This window comes from Andrographis paniculata, unplaced genomic scaffold (genome assembly GCF_009805555.1).
Source record: "Andrographis paniculata isolate CXL003 unplaced genomic scaffold, ASM980555v1 Contig82END, whole genome shotgun sequence".
Lineage (NCBI taxonomy): Eukaryota > Viridiplantae > Streptophyta > Magnoliopsida > Lamiales > Acanthaceae > Andrographis > Andrographis paniculata.
This window is the reverse complement of record NW_026137620.1, coordinates 2,018,997-2,046,110: the sequence shown is the minus strand read 5'-3', so window position 1 is coordinate 2,046,110 and position 27,114 is coordinate 2,018,997. Positions and strand designations below refer to the sequence as shown.

The following is a 27,114-nucleotide window of genomic DNA, read 5'->3' as shown; positions in this document are numbered from 1 at the left end:
AATTTCGACATAATAAATCCTTTCACTTTTTGAGTAATTCAAAATCCTCCAAAATAATATGAATACAGGGGGTGTGTTTGTTTTTGAATTAAGATTAAGTAAAAAATTTGAATTGGAATAGTAGCGTGATATAAATAAATATTAATTTGATGTTTTGAATGTAAAATTGATTTTTAAGTATAATATAAAAAATAAAAAATAAGCGTTTGATTTTATATTTTTTTGAGAAAAAATTTATATGAGTAGTGTAATTATTTCCCAATCCTTCAAACAAACTAAAATCATCAATATTATGCTCAACAATGGTAAACATACTAAGATGTTTTAAATCCTTCCATAGATCATCTATAACAACCATTCTTCACTGTAATCCAGACTGCTTCCGATGAAAAAGTTGCTTTACTATTCTGTAAATGGAAAGCTTGCAGGGATGACAACAATGGCTGCATGGCGAAAGCTATAGACAATCGAAAAACAAGATCAGGACACAAAAATGTTAAGACCAAAAGCTAACAACAACAACGAACTTATATGATCCATACTTTCAGCATCAGTCCTTAGAAATCATCCAATCTCCGATGCAATTTCCGTCGGTAATAAAACTGTCTTTCATCTTTTTAGGAGCTGCGTCGTACTCGTCGGAAGCTTTTTCTCGCATCGTGAATGCTATGGGAATTCGATCGCCTCTTGTCGTCGCCCTTTGAAACTTGAGCGAACTTAGAGTCGCGAGCATATAAGCTCGTCCCCTGGCTTTGTACTTCTCCAGACTTCCTATTCTTCGTCGAATATCGCGCAGCGATGCCAAAGCCCAACGGCATCGATCATCACAATCAGCGAAAGATAAGGAGCTGAGGAAACGTATCGTTTTTGAAATAATCGCCTTCGCATTCCGTACATTTCCCTCCTCTAGATACGATCGAGCAAGTTCGATCCGATGTGTGCAAATAAGGCAGGCAAAGAATGCATGAATCTCATTTCCATGTAGAAATTCTTCGTCCGGCAAGTACGTCGTCGTTGCCTGGTCTAGCTCGAGTAAGGGGCAATTTACCAACACCGAGAATTGCGACACCAAATCGTTGTATAAACACACGACATTCACCACCGGCGCCTTTCCAAATCCGTCGTTGTATTCGCAAAACTGCGGAGGGATCGCTATACGGACGACGAATTCCTTTTTCTGATCGGCGTAGAAGTCCCCGGCGCATATTGTAACTTGATGGTTTTTTCCGGACTTGATTCCTTCGAACCCTCCGGCGTACGCCTCTTTGATTTCTACCGGTGAGGTCACCACTGCGGTTACGCGAAGATCTTGCGCGACGACGCTGAGAAGACCTCCCATGCAGCTAGAAATCGCTCCAAGAACTCTTGCATACGACTCGAGGAACGTATAGCTGCCCTTGGATTTATCCGACGCCGCGTGCATTGCGACAGCGTCATGGTCTCCGCCAATGCCGAAGGCGTGAATAGGAAACTGAAAATGTTTGTCGCGAATCGGCGACGCTTGCGGCGCGTGGGATAAAAGTATAATACTAGCAAACTGATTGTTGTCGCGCCTTTCCTCAAGAACTCGAATCCCCTGTTTCAACCCGTCGGCTAGATTCGCCGAGCCGCCTTTCACGACGATCGACTCGGCTGCTGCCGCCGCAAGTTTTCGCCCGCTGCCATTCATTTCGCGCAATGGAAAAATTATCCGAGCTCGATTCGCGAACGACACGATTGAAAGCCGGTCGAAGGGGTCTAAATTCTGTATAACGAAATGAAGTGCATCTTTGATGTGAACCATATACGAGTCGTCGTATCTGCATTGGCTCGAATCGAGCACTATAACGAGGTCGATCGGAGCATGCCGGAGCTCTTGCCGGAATTCAGACATCGGCGGCGCAACCAGTTTAATTAAAACGTAGAGTGAAGAGATGGAAGCGGAAGCATCGAGATCAAGGTAGTGTGGAATCGCCTCGATTCTGACCTGCTGTACCTCGTCGCCGTCGTTCGATTCGTCGTCTACGGCCGGCAGAGGATCGTCGTCGTTGTACGGATATAGTGAGGGGTGGGGTTCTTGTTGGGAAGAAGATGCCATGGAAACTGAAGTAGATCTGTGTATGGAGAAATTTCTTTTGAAATTGGATTGAATGTGAAGAAATGGATCGATTGCAGATTATGAAACTCTGATTTGAGAGACTGATCATTCAAGTAATTTTGTAAAGATCTGCAACAGATCGCATATAGTAATATCAGCAAAATAAGCTTTAGAGTGGTTATGGGAGATGGAAATAACTGCGGCCAGTTCAAGAATGCAGTTTGAGCGGAGCGATTATGGCTGAATAAGTGATAATAATAATGGTTAAAAGAGCTGTAAATTATTTGATAATAAATTAATTGTCTTATTTCAAAAATTTTAAAAATTAACTTTCTCTCGTGGCCAATAGAATTCTCTGTCCTAAAAATAAATCATATCTCACATAGTGTATATTAATATATACCGGAACCAGACGGGATGAGAGGGGGCCAATTTTTCAAATTTTGAAACAATCATCATTTATTTGTTATCCAATAATTTTATCAATGAAATTATCATATTTCGAAAATCTTTCAAATATCAATCTGCAGTGACAACTGCATATTACGGATGAATTTTGTATTATATGAAATTGATAAATAGTAAAAACATTTATTAAAAAAAAAAAATAGCTCTTAAAAATATCTTCTCCTATGTATTTGGTTGAGAATTTTTTGAAGATTTTTTTTTTAATTATTGTTTATTACTTTTTTGTTCATATCTTTTTTTATAACATCAAACAAATATTATGATATAAATTTTTTTATTATTCAAAATTTAAATTTTCACATAAATACTCTATCAATTTTTAACAATTTTTTTAATTTTTTTTTTAATTTTTTATATTATATATTATAAAATAAAAACAAAATATTAAAAATTAAAAGGAGTGGAGTGGGGGGAGGGGAGCCGGAGCCCCCGTTGCCCATCCGCCCTCTGTATATACACATGTATATGCATACATATTATGTGTGTGAAGATAGGGTGATAGAGAATATTAATGAGACAAATAATCCGATCTGTTCTCGTCAAATCCTGATTCCGCCACTGTCCAAAATAAAAAGGTGCCAAATGGGTGAAATGGTTCTAAGCGAAGTCAAGATTCCGCCACTGTCCAAAATAAAAAGGTGCCAAATGGGTGAAATGGTTCTAGGCGAAGTTACTTGCTTCTTTTGGTTTGCTTCATCCCTAAAACTTCTTCTTTACCCCAATTGTTTTTCACGACATAGTATTATAGAAAGGGACGGCAATGGATTCGAGTAGACTCGAAATTCGATCCAGATCCAATTTATTTATTTGGAATCGGGTCTAGTTATTCGAGTATCGAATTGGATCTGGATCGGATATTGTGTATTTTTATTAGAATTGAATCGGATCTCGGGTCAAAGGGTAGACCATATCCGAACTTGATTAATATATTATAATATATGTAGAATAAATTTTAACAACATAAATTATATTAAGAATAGTTTTAGTTTAATTTAATTATTTTTTATAATTTAATTATAATATTTTTGAATAAAATATATACATTTCAATATATGTCGGGTCCGGATCCGGATTCGGATCTAATTTTAAATTAAAATTTAAGAATTATAAAAAAAAATTGTGAGCCTAACGGGTCCATTAAATCTTATCGCGTATTGTTCGGGTCGATTCAGGTATGCTCGGGTTCCTGTATAATCAAATTCAATTCAGGTCTCAGGTGCAAAAATGTGCATTGGGATCGGGTCTCGGATTCGAATGGACCCGACCTATTGTCATTCCTAGATGAGATTGGTTTTGAATTAGATGTGTTGCTTTGGTTGTGGTTCACATAGACGGGCTGAATTGACTGACATGTCCAGTTTTTTTCTGTGTACTATTTAAAATTTAAAATTCAAAATGACAAAAGTGTCCAAATAATTAAAATTTTGATTTTAAAATAATAATAATGATTATTCCTTATATTATTAATGATAATTTATATTTTATTAATATTATTATTTTAATACTCTATCCGGTATATGTATTTCTATTTTAGGTGGTCAAATTACAAAGTAATCATTCATTAAATATTCCAATTTTTTTTCTCTACAGATACTCCTATTTTACCATAACATCTTTACTTTTTACTCTAAAAAGTAAGGATAAAAATATTTTTACATTACTTTTAACTATCTACTACAATTAAAATATTACTATTTTTTTAAACTTTGCGCTAAAAGTAAGTGTTTAGGGATATGATTTTCCAAAATTTTGTCTAAAACCCAATATATAATTTGATTGTCTTGTGGTGATTCTCATTACCTAGTCCGAATTTCCTTTCCAAACACATACATAGAATGCATGAATTTGGTTAGACTAGAATTGCATAAACTTCATTATGCCTAAAGAGGAATTGTAGTATGTAGAGCCAAGCATATGAAAGCAAAACCAGTACTCCCTAGGATATTCAATTATTTGTACTTTCGTTTTTCAGTTGTCATCTAAATTTATATTTTTTTTTTAGTAAAAAAATTCAATATTTTCTATTTTTATTTATCCTAAACAGTAAAAATTTCTATTTTTATTTATTTTTTTAAAAATCGTGTTTGGTCAAATAAGCACATAATTGGATTACGCCTCTAGGTCCACATATCGCACATAGTTCGTTTAGTTTAACTTGCCTTGTCGAGCCTAGTTTGCAAGGTATTAGATTCGGCCGAGGTTTACCCCAGTACGCACTTTCGAATAACAACTGCAAGTTCCAACGTTATATAAAAATTTAACGAGTTCCAACGTTATATAAAAATTTAACCTTGCCATAGTAAATATTAAGAAGAGATCCGAGCATCCAACCTAAAACCAATTTGTAATAGGTGGAGCGGCCTTTCACCCTTGTATAATAGGGAAGTTTCCACACATTTAGCAATGTGAGACAATATTTAGCAATAAATATGGTTAAACCAACAAGTATGTTTACGTGTCTATCTTTTGTATATCGACATTGTCATTGATAATTTTTGATTTAATATATTTATAGCCTTTATTTATTTATTTAAATACTTATTATTGTCTTAGTTTTGATATAATTTATGTTATTTTATTTTAATAATTGTATTTATTTCATCTTGTGTGTAAAATATTGATTGATTAGTTTTTAGGTATATTTTATAGTTATTTTGGTGTATAAATTAATTTAATTGATGTATTTCTTAAATGATAGTTTTAGGCATTATTTATGTGTTATTCAAATATTTAATTTTAGCTGAATTAAATATTATAAGAAAGTATAATTTAAATATTACCTCCATCTACTGTCAATCTATCCATTTACTTTTTGCATTTTAATATTTGAATATTAATATTATATCAAAATATAATATAAATTAAGGGAAAATACCAAAAATACTTCTATTAGTATCTTATAATACTATTATAATGACGTTTGTACAAAAAAATTATACAAATGTAAGAATATTTTTAATGTTAAAAACAATAACGTAAAATGCAAATGTATAGATTGACGGCGGACGAATGTAGTATTTAATTTTGACAAATTAGTTAATTAATCTTTTTGAATAAATATTTTATTTTATTTTATTTAAATAAATATTAACTGTGTAATTTCCTAAATGCCAAAATCTATATTTGATATCTCGGAGTTGGGTCGTTGCTTAGCCAATTTCTATGTGTGGATGAGCCGATATTAGGTCATTCAAAGTTGATTAGAGGTTAAATGAATTAGACAGACTACTCATATCAATAATGTGTACATATCCTTTCGGGAACCCTATTGAAAGAACTTTATAATTAAACTTGTTTGATCTAGAGTAATTTGAGGATGAGTGACCCTAGGAAGTCTGCGCAAGTGAGGTCCCGACACATTTATGAGCGTAAAAATTTATTAGCGAGCATTAATTCTGCATTGACATCACGGAAGCGACATTAATTGAGTCGCGACTTTTCAGCGACAATATTTACTCTCAACTACCAATTAACACTTAAAAGCCAGGAAGTGCATAAAGCAAACAAACATTTATGGCAAACTAACGATATTTATTCCAACAATTCATTAATTAAATTGATTTATATTTATTAAATATATTATGAATTAATGATTTTATCAAATATAGAAATATGTAAGTTAAGTGAAATAGAAAAGAATAATTCAATTAATTTAGAACCAAAGAAATATAATTTATTTTTTAATTAAAAAGTTACATAAAATATAAGGTAAAGTGTTTTTTTAGTCCTCTCACTTAACCTCTTATCATTTTAGTCCTGTAAATAGAGCGCTCGTCGCAGACCACATGTCCGTCTTGGATTTTATTTATTTATTTATTTTATTTTATTTCAATTTTTTTGTAATTTTATTTTTTATTTTTTATTTTTTTTATTTGGTCCAATTGAAAAAAAAATTAAAAAAAATAATAAAATCTACGTGAGGCGTCTCCGGCGCCGGAGGACTAAAACAACAAAAATTTTCCATTTATGAGACTCGTTTGCGACTGACTTCACTTACCAGACTAAAATAATAAAGGTCAGGAACTAAAAAAATTTCCCTAAAATATATTTAAAATTAAAAAAAAAATTTGAAAATGTACTGATCCAATCAACAAGGATTGATATCAGACCATTTTCGGGCTAAGATTTTTAAGTCCAATTTATAACCATACCGAACCTGCCCGACAATATTGACAATAGACTGTTCCGGCCCGGCACGAAGAAACCGGCCTGGCCCAGAATCGGCAACCTTTAATTTTGTTTACAGCTCTTTTAACCATTTTTATTTTTTTATTAATTATTATTATTATTATTATTATTATTATTATCACTTATTTAGCCATAATCATCGCTCCTCTCAAACTGCATTCTTGAACTGGTTGCAGTTATTTCCATCTCCCATAACCACTCTCAAGCTTCATTTGCAGATATTACTGTATACGATCTGTTGCAGATCTTTACAAAATTACTTGAATGATCAGTCTCTCAAATCAGAGTTTCATAATCTGCAATCGATCCATTTCTTCACATGCAATCCAATTTCAAAACAAATTTCTCCATACACAGATCTACTTCAGTTTCCATGGCATCTTCTACCCAACAAGAACCCCACCCCTCACTACATCAGTACAATGACGACGATCCAATGCCGGCGGCGGTAGAAGACGCACGGCAGGTCAGAATCGAGGGGACTCCACACTGCCTTGCTCTCGATACTTACACTTCCATCTATTCACTCTACGTTTTAGTTCAACTGGTTGCCCCGCCGATGTCTGAATTCCGGCAAGAGCTCCGGCATGCTCCGATCGACCTCGTTATAGTGCTCGATTCGAGCGAATGCAGCTTCGACGACTCGTACATGGCTCACATTAAAGAAGCACTTCATTTCGTTATACAGAACTTAGGCCCCTTCGACCGGCTTTCGATCGTGTCGTTCGCGAATGAAGCTCGGCGAATTTTACCGTTGCGCGCAATGAATGGCTGTGGGCGAGAACATGCTGCGGCAGCAGCTGAGTCGATCATGGTCGAAGGTGGCTCGGCGAATCTCGCCAAGGGGTTGAAACAGGGGATTCGAGTTCTTAACGAAAGGCGCACCAACAAACCGGTTGCGAGTATTATACTTTTATCCCACACGCCGCAAGCGTCGCCTATTCGCGACCAACATTTCCAGTTTCCTATTCACGCCTTTGGCATTGGCAGGGACCATGATGCTGTCGCAATGCACGCGGCGTCGGATATATCCAAGGGCAGCTATACGTTCCTCGAGTCGTATGGAACAGTTCTTGGAGCGATTTCTAGCTGTATCGGAGGTCTTCTCAGTGCCGTCGCGGAAAATCTTGACATAAACTTAGCGGTGACCTCGCCAGTAGAAATCGAAGAGGTGTACACCGGAGGGTTCAAAGTAATCAAGTCCGGTAAAAAAAATGAAGTTACAGTATGCACCGGGGGCTTCTTCGCTGATCAGAAAAAGGAATTCGTCGTCCGTATAGCGATCCCTCAGCTGTCTTTGGAATGCATCGATGGATTTGGAAAGACGCCGCTGGTGCATATCATGTGTATATACGTAGATTTGGTGACACAACTACCGGTGTTCGTATGTGGCCCCTTACTCGACATGGACTGGCCGAAGATGTTCTTGCCGGGTGAAGAATTTCGACATGGAAATGAGATTCATGCAATCTTTGCCTGCCTTATTTGCGCATATCAGATCGAACTTGCTCGATTGTATCTAGAGGAGGGAAATGTATCGAATGCGAAGGAAATTATTTCAAAAATGATACATTTCGTCGGATCCTTATCTTGCGCTGATCGTGATGATCGATGCCGTTGGGCTTTGGCAGAGATGCGCGAGATTCAACGAAGAATAGGAAGTCTGGAGGGGTACAAAGCCGGGGGACGAGCTTATATGCTCTCGACTATAAGTTCGCTAAAGTTTCAAAGGGCGACGACAAGAGGTGATCGACTGCCCAGAGCATTCACGACGCGAGAAAAAGCTTTCGACGAAAGCGACGAAGCTCCTAAAAAGGCTACAAAGATAAAAGATTAGTTTTACCGATGGAAATGGCATCGAAGTTTGGATGGTTTCTAAGGACTGATGCTGAAAGTATGGATCATATAAGTTCGTTGTTCTTAGCTTTTGGTTTTAACATTTTTGTGTCCTGTTCTTGTTTTTCGATTGTCTATGGCTTTTGCTATGCAGCCATTGCTGTCATCCCTGCAAGCTTTCCTTTTACAGAATAATAAAGCAACTTTTTTCATTGGAAGCAGTCTGGATTATAGATGATCTATGGAAGGATTTAAAGCATCTGAGTATGCTTGCCATTGCTGAGCATAATATTGATGATTTTAGTCAGTGTATTCATATATATTATGTCGAAATTCAAATGAAATTGTTGTCGTAAAAAAATCACTTCCGGTGGCTTAATCGGAAGCCTGCCCAAATCGATTTGTTCGAATGATTTTCCGATCTCTTCAAGAAAAGATCCGAGCTATCTCGGATACCGAATAATCTACTAATCAAAGTAACTAGAAGCTAAAACTAATAGTCCAAGCAAGAAACTAAAATTGGAAAAAGTAATACAACAAATAAGTGCAGAGAAAGAAAAAGAAGATGATGATTTGCGTCTTCTTTTTCTCTTATCTTAGATGTTGTTAATCTTGGATAAAATATTGTCCCCAATATTTCTCCAACCGTTTCAAACTTCTCCAGCCTCTCCTTCATCCGCTTAGCTCCAAGTCGGCTGAGCCATTGGGCCAGACAGGTCCACGAGCCCACATCGCACAAACTCTTGGGCTAGCTATGGCTTTGGACTAGATTGGCCATACATCACCCATTGGACTATTTTTGAACTAGGCCGACACCAATTTGATTTATAATGGACTACACATGCCCCCCACAATTATTCAGGACAAAAGTTTTACTTGTAGACCGACTAATTTTGTTTGGATTGGATATTTTCAAATCAACTGCTTCGCGCGAGCATTATATCAACTTACTTTCCTTCAAGTTCTTTCACCGCCGTTTCATAAATCTCAATTTCTCTCACCGATCGGCCGAAACCCTTGTTCCTCCTTTACCCACGAATCACCTACCGTCATTCTCCTTCCCTTCTTTCCGCCGACGACCCAGAACCCCCGAGCACCCCTAGACCAAGCCACGACAATTGTAGTATTCAACCCCCAGTGGAGATTTGGTACTTTCTGGCGTCGGTTTCAGTAGTTTTCGGCGGTCTACGGCACGATTCGAAAATTCTTGGCGACTCTTAACGGCGACTTGATTCTTGGAAGCGCGTGCACCACGGGAGTGTTGCGGAAATATCAAGAAATCAAGAAGAGAGACAAATAAAAATACAAGAATACAAGAATTTGGTTACCCAGTTTGATTAGAATGATCTACGTCTGAGGGCGCTATCAAGCCAGAAATTTTATTATAATATACGCAGAACATATGTTAAAGTGAAAATACATGTCTATTTATAGTCTAAGCCTATGCCAATAATATCCAAATTAAATCTCTAAAATCTATGATATAATATCCAAATAATATTTAAATCATATTCAAATCATATCCCAAAATTTTAGAATCAGACTTCATATCCCAACAGGGACCCAAACCTGCCATATCTCTGTGGTGCTCTCAGGGGAGGCGACTATAGTGTCCGACCGCGGTCGGCCGGTGCTCGAGCCGTTCACGAGGGGTGATTGAGATGTACCGGAGGGTTCCCATGACATCCTCGGATGTGGTAAACTCTTGTTGGCTCAACCCTGGTTTAATCTTACTAGTTTCCATTCTCAAATATTTCGTTTTCCTAGCAATGCTTTAGAGTTCAAATCATGGATGGATAGACTCGGTCCTTTCTTTGATGCATGTTGGCATACTTGGAGTATTCGGGATATGTTATTCTTATGTGCTGATTTCATCCCCCCTGACAATCTTATGATTAAGGCTCTTTTGTGTTTTTCTGGAGTCCGAACATTAACGTCTTTGTATTCCCATTTGGAATTCTGACTTCACCGTATTGGACGTAGTAGCAATCTCGGGGTTACCTTCAAAAGGGGTAAAGCCTCCCCTAACTCCGTCATGTAGGTCAGATCGTTTGCCTATCCATGTAGCGTATGGTAACAATACTACTATGGCCAATTTCTTGCCTCGAACAAACTTTCTTGTGCCGTTGAGCCCTCCGAGAATAATGCCTTTCTCTTGTATTGGTTTAGCAAGTACTTTGCATATTGTGCGTCGGAGGTATTAGTCCAGGAAGCTGAACCGATACTGAACACCGTTATTTCTGGTGCAATTATTAGATTTGACTTCGTATTTTTTGGGTCTATGATACTGCGGTATAAATGATTTCCTAGGAAAACTCTCCGTTTTGACTTCTCGTGAGCCGGTAGGGGCCGGTCCCTTATGGTTCCTCGAGCTATGGCGCGGCTATATTTTCCTAGTATAATCAGTCTACGTCCTGACCTCCTATCTGATCAACTCACAGTTCTAGGTCCACACCTTATACATTACCCTTCTTTCAAAGGTAATCTCCGGTACGTGACATATTCTCTCTTACATGAGACTGATAAATCTCCAAGTGACTTTTGTCCTCTGGCTGGCCACCCCGCAGTTCCCAGTGCTAACATCTATGTAGTTCTCAGCACCCTCCGTATGGTATGCTAGAATAAGTGCTTGATCCCCCAGGTCTTGATCGGAGGCTTAGCCGTGTGTTCCCGATATAATCCGTTACTTGGAGAAGTTTACCAAACCCAATATTGCGCCCGTCAATTCGGATTGGCTCAAGGAATCCCTCTGTTCGGCTTTTTATTGCAGCCCCCTCTTAGTCCGGGTCAAAACTTGGGGTTAGCCACTGTTGATGCCTGGCGCATTTACGTCTGTGATTTGGAAAATCTCCCGCATTCGCCTCATTCTCTCGACCCAAGTACCTTACACCTTCCTTTTATTGATAGTGGACGGACTTTCTTACCCACGTGGACCTAGCCGCTTTACGGTTGTCCTTAGTTAAACTAGTAGACGAACGTTCGAGTGATGAGGATTCGCCCGATGATGTTTCCGAGGGTGTAGAAGAGATACCCGCGCCTTCAGCTATAGGTAATCTTTCTTATTTACCATGCAATTTGGTGATGTCTAGTTATGTAATTTCTCTTCCTTGTATCACAGGCACACCTTCTATGTCGAGTGTTCGATCCGTACCATTCTCCACAGTTCGGCACTCCCGAAGGTTAATCTCGAAGCCCACCGTGCCTAAGTCGCAACCCAAACGGCCTATTAAACGGCCAACTTCGTCGCCGCCCTCACGTCAGGTAACTCTTAGACAAATTCTCATTCATAAGACAAGTTCTTATTTCCTTTATGATTGTGCAGGTTCATCCGAAAAAGGCTACTCCATTATCTGTTGTTGCCTCAGTAAGGGAATCGACTTTGTCACCATCTTCTCTTCAGGTATAATTTCTTTCCCCATTTGAATATCTGATCATGTGATATATTATGATATTCACTATCATGTAGAACCTCTAGACAGAGACTATCCCTGAGCCTATTGCCAGGTCAGCGAACGATTCGTTTCTTCACCGTCTTCTATCTAGGTACTAGCTGGTGTACATTACGGGTTTACTTTCGCAACCCGCTCTGATTGGTGTAACCGTGCAGGTCTCTTGCGAATAGCTTATCTTGGAGGCGGCGATTGAGTCGGCCCAGACTCATTTCCCTGCTCTAGCTGGACTTGACAATATGAGGATTTCCACATCTCGGGCTATCCCTTATGTTCCGGTGGTGATCCCTACCAATGTGGAGGCATACTTCTCTCAGGATCTTACCGGAACATCCTTCTCCTGCAGTTTTTTTCGGCTGGATCGGGATCCCTTTTCTGCTTATCAATTCTCTCTACCGGAGAATTCGGGAATTTTGGACCCCTTGCAGGTATCTGTTTTTGCTACAGTTGTATTTATGCCCCCGTATTTGGACAGTAGAAGGCGGCTGGAGGATCTTGCTGATCGTTCGGATGAAGTCTCCGGACGACTGAAGATGTTGCAGGGCCTTTGCAGCGTAAACGACAGTAGCCTCAAAGAGCTGGCGGCCATGGAGATGGAAAAAGAAACCTGTGTCCGGAATTTCTTAGATGAGAAACAACGGGCTGAAGATGAAAGCAATAAGAAGGAAAGAATCATAACTATATACGCCCAGCTTATCTGGAAATTAGAATCATACGTCCCGTATCGAACTTAGAAAGGGAATCAATGGGAATCTAAAATGAACTTTAGAGCTGCTGCAAGGAATTAGCAGGAACCAACAAGGAAAAAAGAATACACCCATATGCAGATTTCTCTTTAGATGCCAAAGCCTACAGTTTTCTTAATCTTTGAATTCAGATCTTTTTCAGGTCTTCTCTGGCCTATGTAGAAGGTCTGCTTGCTGAGGAGGTGGCTTTGTGGGCTGAAATGAGTTGAATTCAAGAACGGTTGAAGGAGATTTCATCAGAATTGGATCAGGTGGCGGCAAGCCTTGCCGCCAGGGCCTCCCGGAGGATGGAACTATATGATCAGGCGCGGGCCTTGAATGAGCCCTTTTCGGGGCTTCACGGATAAAAAATCATCTTCGAAAAGAATTTTCAGCAAGCCGAGAGAGGATTGGAAGAGCTGCGGCTGGCCTGGCCTGATATGATTGCCCAAGGGACCTCTTTGTGTTTTGAACAGCCGAAGCCAACCGACCCATGCTCTCCGATGTCGGTCACTACTATAAGGGAATCGGGCACTGCCGATGCAGTGTCCGCGTCATTAGCCGAGGGCATTTCTTTTTCTAATGCTGGGTTTATGGATGTCAGTGTTAACTGCGATATGGATTTGGATGACCTTCCTATCGAATAGTATAGTGTCTCGTTGTGGCTTTCTTTTTGCATGATTCATTTTTGACATGCCTTTTGTTATTTTTATTGGTCTATAATTGTGTAGGGTAATCCGTGTACGAAGGCATTGACCGGCGTGACACAATTTTCTGTTTTGATTTTGATTAGTTTGATACACGCTCTTCTATTTTCTCCAATATACTGCTTTTATGTCTCGATTGTGCTCTAAAGATATATAACTTAAAAACCTCTGATCAAGCAGGTTCCTCTATTTCCAGTTCCCATAGAGAGGGATAAAATCTCTTTAAATATTTTCCATTAATAAACGTCTTCAACTCTTCCGCTTCGGATTCCATAGGCTTGTATGCACCGCTAGATGACTAAGCCGATATGATAAACGGTCCTTCTCATGTGAAGGACCGTTTCCCAACCTTGCATGTTTGGGACCCTCCGGGAGGACGACCTTCCAGACCATGTAACATTTCCTGGAAGGTTTGAGGCCTCATGTGCTTTCGGAAAGTTGATTCGGCTTTCTTGTTTAATATCGATTGCATTCAATAGCCTGCAACCTCTCTTAGGGCAAGACATTGAGCTCCTGGAGCAGGGCCATATCATGCTCTTCCATCGACAACTCATTCACCTTCAAAATTTGGAGTGAAGACATTGTAATCTCCAACTGATGTACTGAATCATTACCGTAAGTCAGCCTCTAAAGAATGTTGCCGATTACGGAGGATTTGACATTCCGATACGCCTATAGAGACCTTCGGGTATTTAAATGAATAAAATATATATAATATGATATCATTTAATATATATTAAAATTTTATATAATATAAATAAATAAAGAATATATTGATTTAATTAACATAAATGAATTTTTATAAAAAGATGAGAAATTTTATATATAAATAGTAATAAAAGATGTAAATTTTGAGTGGATCGTAAATGTACGTTGTTATATATTATATAGAAATATGTCAAGTTAACTAAAATAGAAAAAAAAAATCAATTATTTTGAAACAAAAGAACTATTATTTTTTTTAATAACAAATTTACATAAGTATATTTAAGCTAAAATTGTTTTTTCGAAAATTGGACTGACCCAATCCAATAAGGATGCATACCGGACTGTTTTTAGGCTAAAATTTTCACGCAATTCTAAATCAGCCCCAACTTGCCCTACATATATTAAAAATGGACTGTGCCGGCCCGGCCCGGCCCTGAATCGCAACCTTTAATTTCGTTTTCAACTCTTTTAACTATTATTATTATATTATTATTTTACTTAGTCATCGATAATCGCTCCGCTCAAACTGCATTCTTGAACTGCTTGCAGTTATTTCCATCTCCTATAACTACTCTAAAGATTCCTTTGCTGATATTACTATACACCACCTGTTGCAGATCTTTACAAATTACGTGAATGATCAGTCTCTCCTCCACCACTCAAATCAGAGTTTCATAATCTGCAATCGATCCATTTCTTCACATCCAATCCAATTTCTAAACATATTTCTCCATACACAGATCTACTTCAGTTTCCATGGCATCTTCTACCCAACAAGAACCCCACCCCTCACTACATCCGTACAATGGCCACGATTCTCTGCCGGCCGTAGACGACAAATCGAACGACGGCGGCGACGCACAGCAGGTCAGAATGGAGGCGATTCCACACTACCTTGCTCTCGATGCTTCCGCTTCCATCTCTTCACTCTACGTTTTAATTAAACTAATCGCGCCGCCGACGTCTGAATTCTGGCAAGATCTCCGGCATGCTCCGATCGACCTCGTTATAGTGCTCAATTCGAGCTAATGCAGCTTCGACGACTCGTACATGGCTCACATTAAAGAAGCACTTCATTTCGTTATACAGAACTTAGGCCCCTTCGACCGGCTTTCGATCGTGTCGTTCGCGAACCAAGCTCGACGAATCTTACCGTTGCGCGCAATGAATAACCACGGGCGAAAACTTGCGGCGGCAGCAGCCGAGTCGATCGTTGTCGAAGGTGGCTCGGGGAATCCTGCCGAGGGGTTGAAACAGGGGAGTCGAGTTCTCGAGGAAAGGCCATACAACGACAATCCGTATGCGAGTATTATACTTTTATCCCACACGCCGCAAGCGTCGCCGATTCGCGAAAAACATCTCCGGTTCCCTATTCACGCCTTCGGCATTGGTCGGGACCATGACGCTGTCGCAATGCACGCGACCTCAGATAAATCGAAGGGCAGCTATACGTTCCTCGAGTCGTATGGAGCAGTTCTTGGAGCGATTTCTAGCTGCATTGGAGGTCTTTTCAGCGTCGTCGCGCAAGATCTTTGCGTAACTGTAGCGGTGACCTCGCCGATAGAAATCAAAGAGGCGTACACCGGTGGGTTCAAAAGAGTCAAGTCCAGTAAATACAGTCAAGTTACAATATGCGCCGGGGACTTCTACGCTGATCAGAAAAAGGAATTCGTTGTCCGTATAGCGATCCCTCGGCTGTTTTGTGAAAACATTGACGGATTCGGAAAGGCGCCAGTGGTGAATATCGTGTGTTTATACAACGATGTGATGACACAACTCTCGGTGGTGGTAAAGTGCCCCTTACTCGAGCTGGACAGGCCGACGGCGACATTCTTGCGAGGCGAAGAATCTCGACATGGAAATGAGATTTATGCATGCATTGCCTGCCTTATTTGCACATATCGGATCGAACTTGCTCTATCGTATCTAGAGCAGGGCAATGCGTCAAATGCGAAGGCTATTATCTCGAGAGCAGTACAATTTCTCGGATCCTTATTTTTCGCTGATAGTGATGATCGATTACGTGGGGCTTTGGCAGAGATGCTCGAGATTCTACGAAGGATAGGAACTCTTGAGAGGTACAAAGCCGGGGGGCGAGCTTATATGCTCTCGACTATAAGTTCGCTCAAGTTTCAAAAGGCGACGACAAGAGGCGATCGACTGCAAAAGGAATTCACGATGCGAGAAAAAGCTTTCGACGAATGCGACGCAGATCCTAAAAAGTCTACGAAGATGAAAGACAGTTTTATTACCAACGGAAATTGGATCGGAAATTGGATGGTTTATAAGTTGTGATGCTGAAAGTATGGATCATATAAGTTCGTTGTTCTTAGCTTTATTGTTTTAACGAACACTTAAAATTTAACTCGGTTCGTAAACAACTCTATTCTCAATAAAAGATTCGAAATTGTGTGGTGCTGGATAAACTATTGAACAAATTAGCAACAGATCTTCTAAACTAAATAATACTAATAATCACATGAAAATTACTTCATTGATATCAAATTTATAAAAGTAAATTTAAAAGTTAATTAAAAATATATATTAATATAATTAATAAATACTACAATGATAAGTATATTAGTATTACTATGTGTAAGATAAATTATTTATTTCAAGATCAAATAAAAAATAAAAGAAATTAAAGTGAAATTACTGTTCTAAAAAGACAGAAAATACAATATTTTAAAAATTAGTTTTTTTAGGCTCTCCAAACACATATCCTCCCTAGCGTTCCAAAATAGCAGTTCAAGTATATTTATTTCATAATTGCCCTTAAATATTAATTATTTTTCTTACACAGTTTTTATTTATTAGTTAGATAAATTTGTATTTTTGATAATTAAAATCTCATTTTTAACTTTCAATTAATTACAATTATTAAATTATTTATATATTTTTTATTTTCTTTTTGAAATATATTAGTTTATTAAATTAAAGATAAAATTTAATTTTATTAATTTATTTTTATATATATTTATTATATAAATCTTATATTAAAAATAAATAAAATTGATTATATTTATTTAAAATTGTAATAATAAATTAATTAATAATTAACATAATTAAATATATATATATTAAAATTTTGTTCTTTAATATTTTTTAATATTATTTTCAATACAAAAAATTATTATATTTAGTAAAAACATATTACTTCCCTCCGTCCCTGTTGAGAGAGGTTCTTTGGGATTTTGTAGTAAATTAAGAAATACTAGTATTTTATTAATTAGAAAAAGTGTATAAGAAAATTTGACAATTTTGGTCCTTGACTTTATGTAAAAAGTAGTGTATGTGTAATGGTATGTTTGTAATTTAAATAAAAGTTAAGGGTATTTTGGTATTAGTATATGATTACTTTTGCTAAAAAAGAAAATGAATACTTTGAAATAAGACGGACTAAAATAATAAAAATACTACTTGGAAATTGGGTGGATGAAGTATTTTTTTACAAATATATTTAAAAATAGAAAAATAAATGTATTAATAATAACTTCACAATTTTCGATACTCAATAATACAAATTATCAAAAGTCTAAAACTCCAAATAATATAGTTGAATATTTTTAAAATTCAATATAAATGTCATCGATTGTCATTTTACGTATTAACAGCTAATACGAAACAATTGTTTTACCAAACACTTTAATACAACCGCTAATTGAGTCAGCTAGTCAAATCAGCTAACAGCTAATTGAGTCAATTAACAGATAAAAGATCTAAACACATCCTCAATATAAACAAAGTTAGTTGTTTCTTTTGGTTTATCCTTAACATTTCTTCTTTATCCCAATTATTTTTCACAATATAATATGATGGGACTAGAGATGGTAGTGGGTCCATAGATTCGATATCAGACCCATTTATTTGAGATCGAATTTAATTATTTGGATATCGGATCAAGTTTGAGTTGAATATTGTGTATTTTTATCGGATTCGATTCGGGTCTCGAGTCCAAAGGTAGATCCTAGACCTTTATTTTACCCGAACCTGATTATCTATTAATAATATATCAATCTAATATATTAAAAAATAATTTTTAACAATATAAATTATATTTAAAAGTACTCCCCTGTCTCATATCAATTGATACATTTATTTTTGTTTGTCCCATAACAATTGATACATTTTTCTTTTGGGTAAAATTTACTAATGATGTGTTCGTTTGCAATATTTCCTTGAATTTCTACTATTTATTACTATATCCATCCAGTTCTAAGGGTCCCATTTCCTTTTTGCGTGTTGATATTTGAATATTAATTATTATATCAAAATTTAGTACAAATTAAGAAATTTTTTCAAAAATACTTTCATTAGTGTTTTATAATACTAATAGAATTACATTTGTACAAAAAATTATACAAATATAATAATATTTTTAATATTAAATACAATGACACACAAGGTAAAATGTGATCCTTATAAGCGGATAGAGAAAATATTTTTTTCTCCAAAAATATCAAATCAACTATCTATTTTTATTTTTTTTAATATTATTATTTAAAAATTAATTTTACATTCAAAATATCATATCAATACTTATTTATATAACATCATACAACTATTATAATTCAAATTTTTACTATTCAAATTCCAATTCAAAATCTAAACCCCCAAACAAACATCCTAAATCACAACATAATTAGAAAATATAAATCAATTTAATTAACTATATAACATATAACATTATACAAATCCACTCAAAATCTCTATATTTATATCTCTCTTAAAAAAAAATAGATAAATTTTTATCGGTATTTAAAACTCCACATCTTTTATAAAATTAGTTTATGTTAATTATAAATGAATAAACATATTTTTTATTTACTTGTATTATATAGTTTTTTTTTAAAAAATGATATTCATATTACATAGATGTTTTATCATATATATTAAATTTATTTTAAAACTCTCAATATTATTAATTACATAAAAAATAATAAAATAATATCATAATTCACTATTATTAACTATTTAAACATTAGTACCTTAAATACTGTCTCCCCAACGAAAGGGGTCGAGGAAATATTTTTACTTTAATTTATTTTCATTATTTAATTATAATATTTTAAAATAAAATACATACATTTTAATATATGTCGAGTCTGGGTTCGGATCCAATTTTTAATTAAAATTTAACAATTATTAAAAAAATTTGCGTGTCTTATTAGATAATATTCGGATCGGATCCAAATATGCTCCGGTCCGAGTATAGCCTGGTCTGATTTAGGTCTTGGATCAAATAATATGTATTCGGATCGGGTCTCGGGTCTGACAAGATCCGATCAATATCCGACTCATTGTCATCCCTGGATGGGACTAGTTTTGAATTAGATCTCTCGCCTCGGCCGTGGTTCACACAGACGGGCTGAATTTTTTATATTATGCAAATAAGACAAACTTCTTTTTGTTGTTTTTGGCAATAAGCAAGCATCAGTCAGGTTGTCGTAGCAGCTGTGTGACACAATTTTGGTTATTATAACACAGACAGATACCGTGGCCAAGTAGCCACCTTTGGGCAAGTCAATCATGCTAAACATTAAATGTTGACAAATCGACTTGTCCCATTAGAGGACGTGTAGGAGATGATATTTGCGTATTGCACTCATCTTGGAAGACATTTAATGCCTCGTACTTGCTATCACAAAACTACACATAGTCAACTTTGTCTCTTGTGTGTTGGATTTGTGTTTTGTTTCTGTGTATGGATGTGTTTACATGGATGAAACACAAGAACTTTGAGTTTATTATTCTCTCAACCAGATAGAGTATTGAGAGGTTCATCCATGGAGGTTTGAAGAGACGAGAAAAATGATTCTTGGAGTCAAAGCCGAAAGAGATAACCATCCGACATGCAACATTATTCTTAGCTTGGTCATAGGTTTGCTGGAGTCGTTACAGAGTAGCAATAGTCAGTCCATGAGAGTTTATAAAAACTAAATGGAGTTTGGGTAGAAGATAAGTTGAGTAGTTTTGTATGGTGTAAACTAAGTGTTTGGTTTAGTTAAGACTCATGGATTGGAATCTCCCAAACGTAGGTTGGAAAACCAAATTGGGTAAACAAACTTTGTGTGTTGTTTTCTTTGTTGCACTTATTTAGCCATCGATCTGTGCATGAACACACGCTACAGTTTCGACCATGCGACAACTAGGCTGTAAAGCTATGTTTTGTTGAAATGTTTCTCAGTTCCGCTGTGCAAGTTACTCGGAGGCGTTGAACCTCTTACTCGTTTGGCCCCCTGATTTCCAACATTTGGTATTAGAGCAGCGTGCTCAATACCCTGATTAAGTCCGTCTGTGGTTCAAGATGAGTCATGAAATAACCTCGTCCATTCGTCTACCAGTTTTTGATGGGAACAACTACAACTATTGGAAAAACAAGAGGCTTACCTATTAACCCTTCGAGATAAAACTTGGGAAGCTGTAGAGCTTGGTTGGACTCTTTTAACCGAAGTAATGCGTGGATAAACTCATAATGACCCCCCCAACCATTGTTCTGAAGCTGAAAAATGAATGGACAACTGAATACAAATTGTAGCAAGTGGAAATGTTAAAGCTGTAAATGCCATATTCTGTCGCTGAAGTTCAGTTTCGTGTCATTTCAAACTGCAAGAAAGCCAAGGATCCATGGAGAACCTTGGAGAATACTTTCGAATGGACCGCTGAAGTCAATGAAACAAAACTCCAAAGGGTTGAAAGTATGTTCGATCCCTTGAAGATGACCAAACGGGGATTTCTCAGAGGTATGCCTAAGTTCTCGAAGTTATCTAACTTTGTTTGGGGTGACTGTGCTCGTGAAAAGCAGAAACGTGTCTCTCATTCACAGTCGGAACATCAAAGCAACAACACATGTCTGAATTTGCTGCACATGGAGTTGATGGGTCTAGTGGATACTGATAACTCCAAATAGCAACATATTTTTCGCTTGACAAAAATATGTATTACTTGAATTTTTATGTGAAAACCATCAAAATATTTGATTTATGGCATGCTTTATTGATTTGTTTCGCTTGATATGATCCAGAGTTTGTTTGTTGAGATTATTTACATTTTCAGCCTTTTAAAGTGATGTTACTGGCCTAGAAAAACTAAGTGTTGAAAGTCAAGCAAAGGCGCTTCTGGCTAGGCACCGCTTGAGTCAGCGCCAACGACCAGACATCCGCCGCTGAGTAAGCGAGATTTGACCACTCCGAAATTTGACTAAGTGTTCTTCTCCCAGCGGTCAAGCTATTCCATTACAGGCAAGCAATGATAGCATCACTTGAGTAGCATTGATGCCCTCCAGCCAAAGCAGACAAACGCGGAAGATCTGCGCCCTTACAATCTGAGGCAAGCGAAGCGACTACCTTGGGAGTTACGGCTAGTGCAACCCGCTCTAACAGATTAATTGTTGTCAACCGCCTAACTGCTCAAGGGTTTCAACTTCCGCTCAACTGCTGTTCAACTGCCGATTCCGAAGATCTATAAATAGGCCCAGATTCCATTTGTAAACAACACACTACACACAATAATTAATTTCATTTATGCAGATTTCTGTGCTTTCCGAGAGCTCCAACTATATAAGAGAGTTCTCTAAATAGGAATGGCCAGAGGAGTCGAGATTCTCTCCCCCTTTGGCCGCTCACCTTACAATTTTCTAGAGTAGTTTACAGTTTTGATTTACAGTTTTGATATTGCTTTCATAATGAAGATCTTTATTGTTTTCATTAGTTAATGAAATATCATGATTTCTTCATACTCATCTTCGTTCCCGCTTCATATTTGTGCTTTGAATGATGAACTTAGAATTCTGGTTTGTATAGAAAGAACATAGAAGAATCGACTAAATAAATCTAGATTCGAGTTGTATTCATTAACATAATTTAGGCAGTTCAATCTAGTTAAGTACACGGAAGCCTTGTCGACCTGCTTAGCTGCTGTTTTGAATTCGATTTTGATTAAAAAGAGGTAATAGAAGAGTAAAGCCACTAATGAGACATAATTTAGGATAATTAAAGGGGCATATGCGCTTGTCTATTAGGCCATTGAAATGTCTAATGACAGTATCATTTCTTACTTATAATGTTCTGATTTTGGTTGTCATTGAAGTCTTGTTGTAAATCTCTTAAGGTCAAGTATCAGTGATTCAATTTTCTGTGTTAATCAATCTAAACAATTACATTGATTTCTTCTGTCATTACGTGTTATAAGTATATGTTCCGCTTACCCACCAACATCGCTCGCTCATTACATCCATTAACTTCTAGCCATTAAGAAATGCACAAGTCATACACAATATTATCTGATCCCCCTCATCGTCCACATATTGTCGTTCATATATCTATAATCTGCTCACCTTTCACCCGCTCGCCTTCGCTCAGTAATTTTCTCACTGCATCAACCACTCGCGCACCATTTTCACTACATCTACCCTTAACCGCTCATTTTACTCGTTTTTGATTAAATTTTGTAGTAGTTAAATTCCATTTTGGCTCCCTCACGAGCGAGCGCCTTACTGCTTTTCCGTTGCGTTTAACTTTGTATAAAACTCTTGATTTAATTTCATAACTTAAAATCCTTTTATTCGACCTGAAAACTCATAGTAAAAAAAAGTATAAATAATTGTGATAATCCGATTCAGGGTCTACAACTTCATCTTAATAATTTATATCTGATCATTCCCAATAAATCATATTTCATTTGATAAAACCATTTTAAATTTCCTATATTCTTCGTACATATTTCGCTTGTTAGATACACTGCTAGCCTGTCACACAGCTGTAAAATAAAATATCAATTCCTACGTCCCAAAATATGCAGTATAACAGTAGTGAGTAGGGTCATCTCCTCAGGGAAACAATAATTCTTTCTCTATTTGATTGATTATAATTATATTAATATATATTGGGGGGATTCAATTATCACACTAAATAAGAAAGAATAAAATTTACTCAATAAATGCAACTTAACTAGAATGCAAAATTAGCGGTTTACCAAATATAATTAAACTCTAGCACATACATGAATTTTTTATTCGGGATATGAAATTTGATCATCGACGAAAAGTCAAATTCATCGACTAGGTGGATAAATTGGTTATAGTTGATCTACACGCATTCACAACCAACCTTTCATTACTTTTTCGATAGCTAAGGTACGACCGTTAGCTATTTCTCTAATCAGGAAAGAATCCTAGGTACGACCGTAGTTTTCTAACTCGACAGCAGTAAAAAATAGAAAGGCCCAATTCAATTTAACAAGCTCCTACGAGGATCTGTTTAAAATTGATTTTAATTCTTCCCTAGAGTGTTCTTCTCTAGGTTGCTACGCCAATTGGAAAATTACACAATTACGTATGCCAATCCCCAATATAGCTATGAAATCCTAAATTGATACGTGCGCAATAATCAATTCAAGATTTCTAAACTCATCAATTAGAAGAATTAAAAATACCCAACATCGATGAACACCAATTTTAATCGAAACGAAGTCTCACAATTTCAATCCCGAACATTAATTCATACCTACACTAGAAATGAAACTACTCGCAATCCATAGCAATTAAAAACATAAAATAAATCAAAGAGTTCATCATGCCTTCAAGTTTAAAAATTGACAACAAACCAATTCTAGAAATGAAGAAATAGGTGCCCGGAAGTTCTTCTACATTGCTCTCCAAAGTTCCCGTACTTAGTGTTCTTCCTTCATTCTCTTCTCTTTCAGAAATGGGTTGTAGGTGAAATCGTGGTTTTACGTTTCTTCTTCCCCTTCTTTATTGGCCCTAACTCTCATTTTCAATTAATCACTTTAGATCTCCTTTGCACTTTAAACCAAACAATTCTAAAATTGCTAATTAACCCAGGAGGACCTTTTTGCAATTTTCATTCTTCCTGCTTCGTGATCACGCCCAAGGACTTCCTGCTTTTTGCTTTTCTCTCCAATATGCTCAAAATTTGCCAACTCCTCAATGCCTAGTAGAAAGTTCAAAAACACACAATTAGGAGTATATATACAAAATTCGCATCCAAAAACCGTCTAAAATATAGCAAAATATTTATCTAATATCGCATATATCAACTCCCCCACACCTATCCCATGCTTGTCCTCAAGCATATATCCAAACCAAGAATTGAAATACTCACTAGCGCAAAAGTCACTTAGCTGTGTTATCAATTACGTCAGATTCAAAGCATGCAAGAACCGACTAACCTCACCAAATGTGGAATGTATATAAGTAAAAGCTCTCACCCTCAAGTGTTTAGGCTATATTCACTCAATGCACATGAAGTAAACGACGAACCCCATAGGCTTGCAAGCAAATCAAATTAACTCCACAATTCATCAAGAAAATTAACGTTCATAATCAAAGGTCTTAATTAAAGGTTGTAATGGGGCCATGGTTCACTACAAAAAAAATAGTACATTTGTAATGGAATTCCGTTCCTAAAGTTCACGTAGCTAACGTAATTTCATCTCTAATTCCGTCTCTAATATCATTAGTAACGGAAAAAGTGAATTTAGGAACGAAAAAATTTCGTTACAAAATTGATAATTTCTTGTAGTGGTTGGGGTAGGAAAATGGATATCAATAGCTAATGAGACCGAGGAATTAATCTATCAATTCACCACATCAAAATGAACGCAAGTCGCACACACGTATGAATAAAAACAACATAACAAGAACAACACAATACTTCCCAAGATTTGATCAATGCAAGACAACATCATACTCACTTTTCTTTTCACGAGTCCCCTTTTTTTATATTTATTTTTTTGGACTCGGAATATTTTTTTCTCTTCTTTTTTTCACACAACCTCCTTTTTTTTTTTAGTGTTTTCTTTAGGAGGTTGGTCAATGAAATACTTTTAGCAAAAATATATATGAATTTATAATTGTGCCACAGATATGAGAACTTTCAAATGCAACTATCGAATAATATAGTGATCACTACAAAAAAATGTCAATTTTGTAACAAAGTTGTTTTGTCTCTAAATCCTTTTTTTCTGTTACTAAAGACATTAGAGACGGAATTAGAGAGGGAATTGCGTTAACTACACACACTTTAGGATCGGAATTCCGTTACTCATATACTATTTTTTTGTAGTGGATGATATACAACTCTAAATAATCTAATGTAATGAATCAAAGAACAATCCCTCGAGTTCCCATGGGTTCAAGTAGGCGTTTGGCTTAATCCAATAAAAGGGCTTATAGGCTCGGGGTTAAATATAAACCAAGAAAAATAAGATAGTACCATTAAGCTCAAATTTTGTTCACTAGGGGATAATATAGGTAAAGATATGAAATTAAGGCCAACATGGGTAATCCTAGTGCCTTATCATTTTAATCCCATCAATTCTCAATAAAAACAAAGTCAATAAGCATAAGCAAGCAAGTTCTAGGTAGTCAAATACAACATATGTTCACACAATCCCAAAAAAATTGAGCATATATGATATGTATGAGTGAATTTGCTCAAATAAGGCTCAAATAACTCACTTAACGTTTTTTGTTTTGTTTTTTTTTTATTTATTAGAAGGCTAAGCACACTCATCATCCAACTTCATCAACAAACACGACAAGATCCTAATGAATTAAGTAAGCACAACAACCTCGGCTCAAAATACACAAGAAGACATGCAGGGAAGTTATCAAAATAAAGTATTATATCGCATCAAAAATTCTAATCTCCCCCCACACCTAATTAGTACAATGTCCCTATTGCAAGAACAAAGATGAATAAAAGAAAGGAGAAAAGAAACTTCCCTGGAATAGGTGGGGGCGACCGGCCCGCTTAGGACTGGCGACGGGCGCTTATGTGTTGTTCAATGGAGTCCAATTTCCTTTAAAGGGCCGTTCTGCGTGCCAAATTTTCGACACTCGCACTTTGCCCATGGTGCCTATACAAAAGTGAATTCAACAACCAAATTATAATTCCTTAATAATTCAGCCCCGACACCCAACATCAATCTCAAACATGTATTCAATGTGCAATTGACAATTTCACCATCACAACATCATTCTCAATCATCTATATGCATCCATTTATCGATTGCATCAAAGAACCTCTATGAAAATTGCCCAAATTAAAATTCTTCATCATCAACTGATTTTATATAATATCTAGGCAATAATCGATAGAGGTTAACCAAGAGAATGCAATAGATTAAAAAGTGGGAGAACTCCTTGAAATCAAACCGGCAAACTGGAGAAGATCGAAGCAACGAAAAGGGCGGCACTGGCTGGTGGTGCGGACCGGCTGAAAAACAGCGGCGACTGATGGGTGACGTCGTGGAGGGGCGGTGGAATGGTGAACGGTTCAAACCGGCGGAGAAAAGAGGGAGACGGCGGCTCCTGTGAGAGAGTGAGGGAGAGAGAAAAAGGAATTAGGGTTTTAACGGTGTAATAATAATAATAATAATAATAATAATAATAATAATAATAATAATAATAATAAGGGTAAACTGTTTTTTTAGTCTCGTAACTGGACCCCTTTATCATTTTAGTCCCGTAAGTGGAGTCTGTCGCAAACTAGTTCTATAAGTGAAAGGTTTTCGCTGTTTTAGTCCTCCGGCGCCAGAGACGCCCGCGTGGCTTGCCGGAGGTGACGTGTCCGCCAGGTGTCTCGCCAGGTCAGCGACACCTAGCGGACACGTGGATTTATTTATTTTTTTAATTTTACCACATCAAAAAATAAAAAAAATACAAATAAAACTAAAAATAAGTTTTTAAAAAAAATTTTAAAAATGAAAAAAAAAAAATCCACGTGTCCGCTAGGTCAGCGATGATCTGGCGGACACGTCACCTCCGGCGAGCCACGCGGGCGTCTCCGGCGTCGGAGGACTAAAACAACGAAAAATTTTCACTTATGGGACTAGTTTGTGACAGACTCCACTTACGGGACTAAAATGATAAGGGGGTCCAGTTACGGGACTAAAAAAACAGTTTACCCTAATAATAATAATAATAATAATAA

General features: G+C 36.7%; 3 protein-coding genes across 3 annotated transcripts; 2 read left to right on the top strand and 1 right to left on the bottom strand.

Moving 5' to 3' along the window:
• Positions 1 to 317: 317 nt before the first annotated feature.
• LOC127241443 (E3 ubiquitin-protein ligase WAV3-like) lies at positions 318 to 2,265 on the bottom strand. Its single transcript, XM_051260495.1, has 2 exons — positions 543 to 2,265; positions 318 to 457 (listed from the first exon to the last, which is right to left on the bottom strand). The coding sequence occupies exon 1, from the start codon at positions 2,075 to 2,077 to the stop codon at positions 551 to 553; it is 1,527 nt and encodes a 508-aa protein (XP_051116452.1). The 5' UTR covers positions 2,078 to 2,265; the 3' UTR covers positions 318 to 457; positions 543 to 550.
• A 4,841-nt stretch (positions 2,266 to 7,106) lies between these two features.
• LOC127241234 (E3 ubiquitin-protein ligase WAV3-like) lies at positions 7,107 to 8,570 on the top strand. The gene has a single exon (XM_051260165.1). It carries the CDS (start codon positions 7,107 to 7,109, stop codon positions 8,568 to 8,570), a length of 1,464 nt encoding a protein of 487 aa, XP_051116122.1.
• Positions 8,571 to 15,208: 6,638 nt separating this feature from the next.
• On the top strand, positions 15,209 to 16,453 carry LOC127241233 (E3 ubiquitin-protein ligase WAV3-like). Its single transcript, XM_051260164.1, has one exon. The coding sequence runs from the start codon at positions 15,209 to 15,211 to the stop codon at positions 16,451 to 16,453; it is 1,245 nt and encodes a 414-aa protein (XP_051116121.1).
• The last annotated feature ends 10,661 nt before the right edge of the window (positions 16,454 to 27,114 follow it).

What these genes read in the sequence shown, in the direction of transcription:
- LOC127241443 (XM_051260495.1), bottom strand. Translation starts at nt 2,077, where the DNA reads ATGGCATCTTCTTCCCAACAAGAACCCCACCCCTCACTATATCCGTAC.
- LOC127241234 (XM_051260165.1), top strand. Translation starts at nt 7,107, where the DNA reads ATGGCATCTTCTACCCAACAAGAACCCCACCCCTCACTACATCAGTAC.
- LOC127241233 (XM_051260164.1), top strand. Translation starts at nt 15,209, where the DNA reads ATGGCTCACATTAAAGAAGCACTTCATTTCGTTATACAGAACTTAGGC.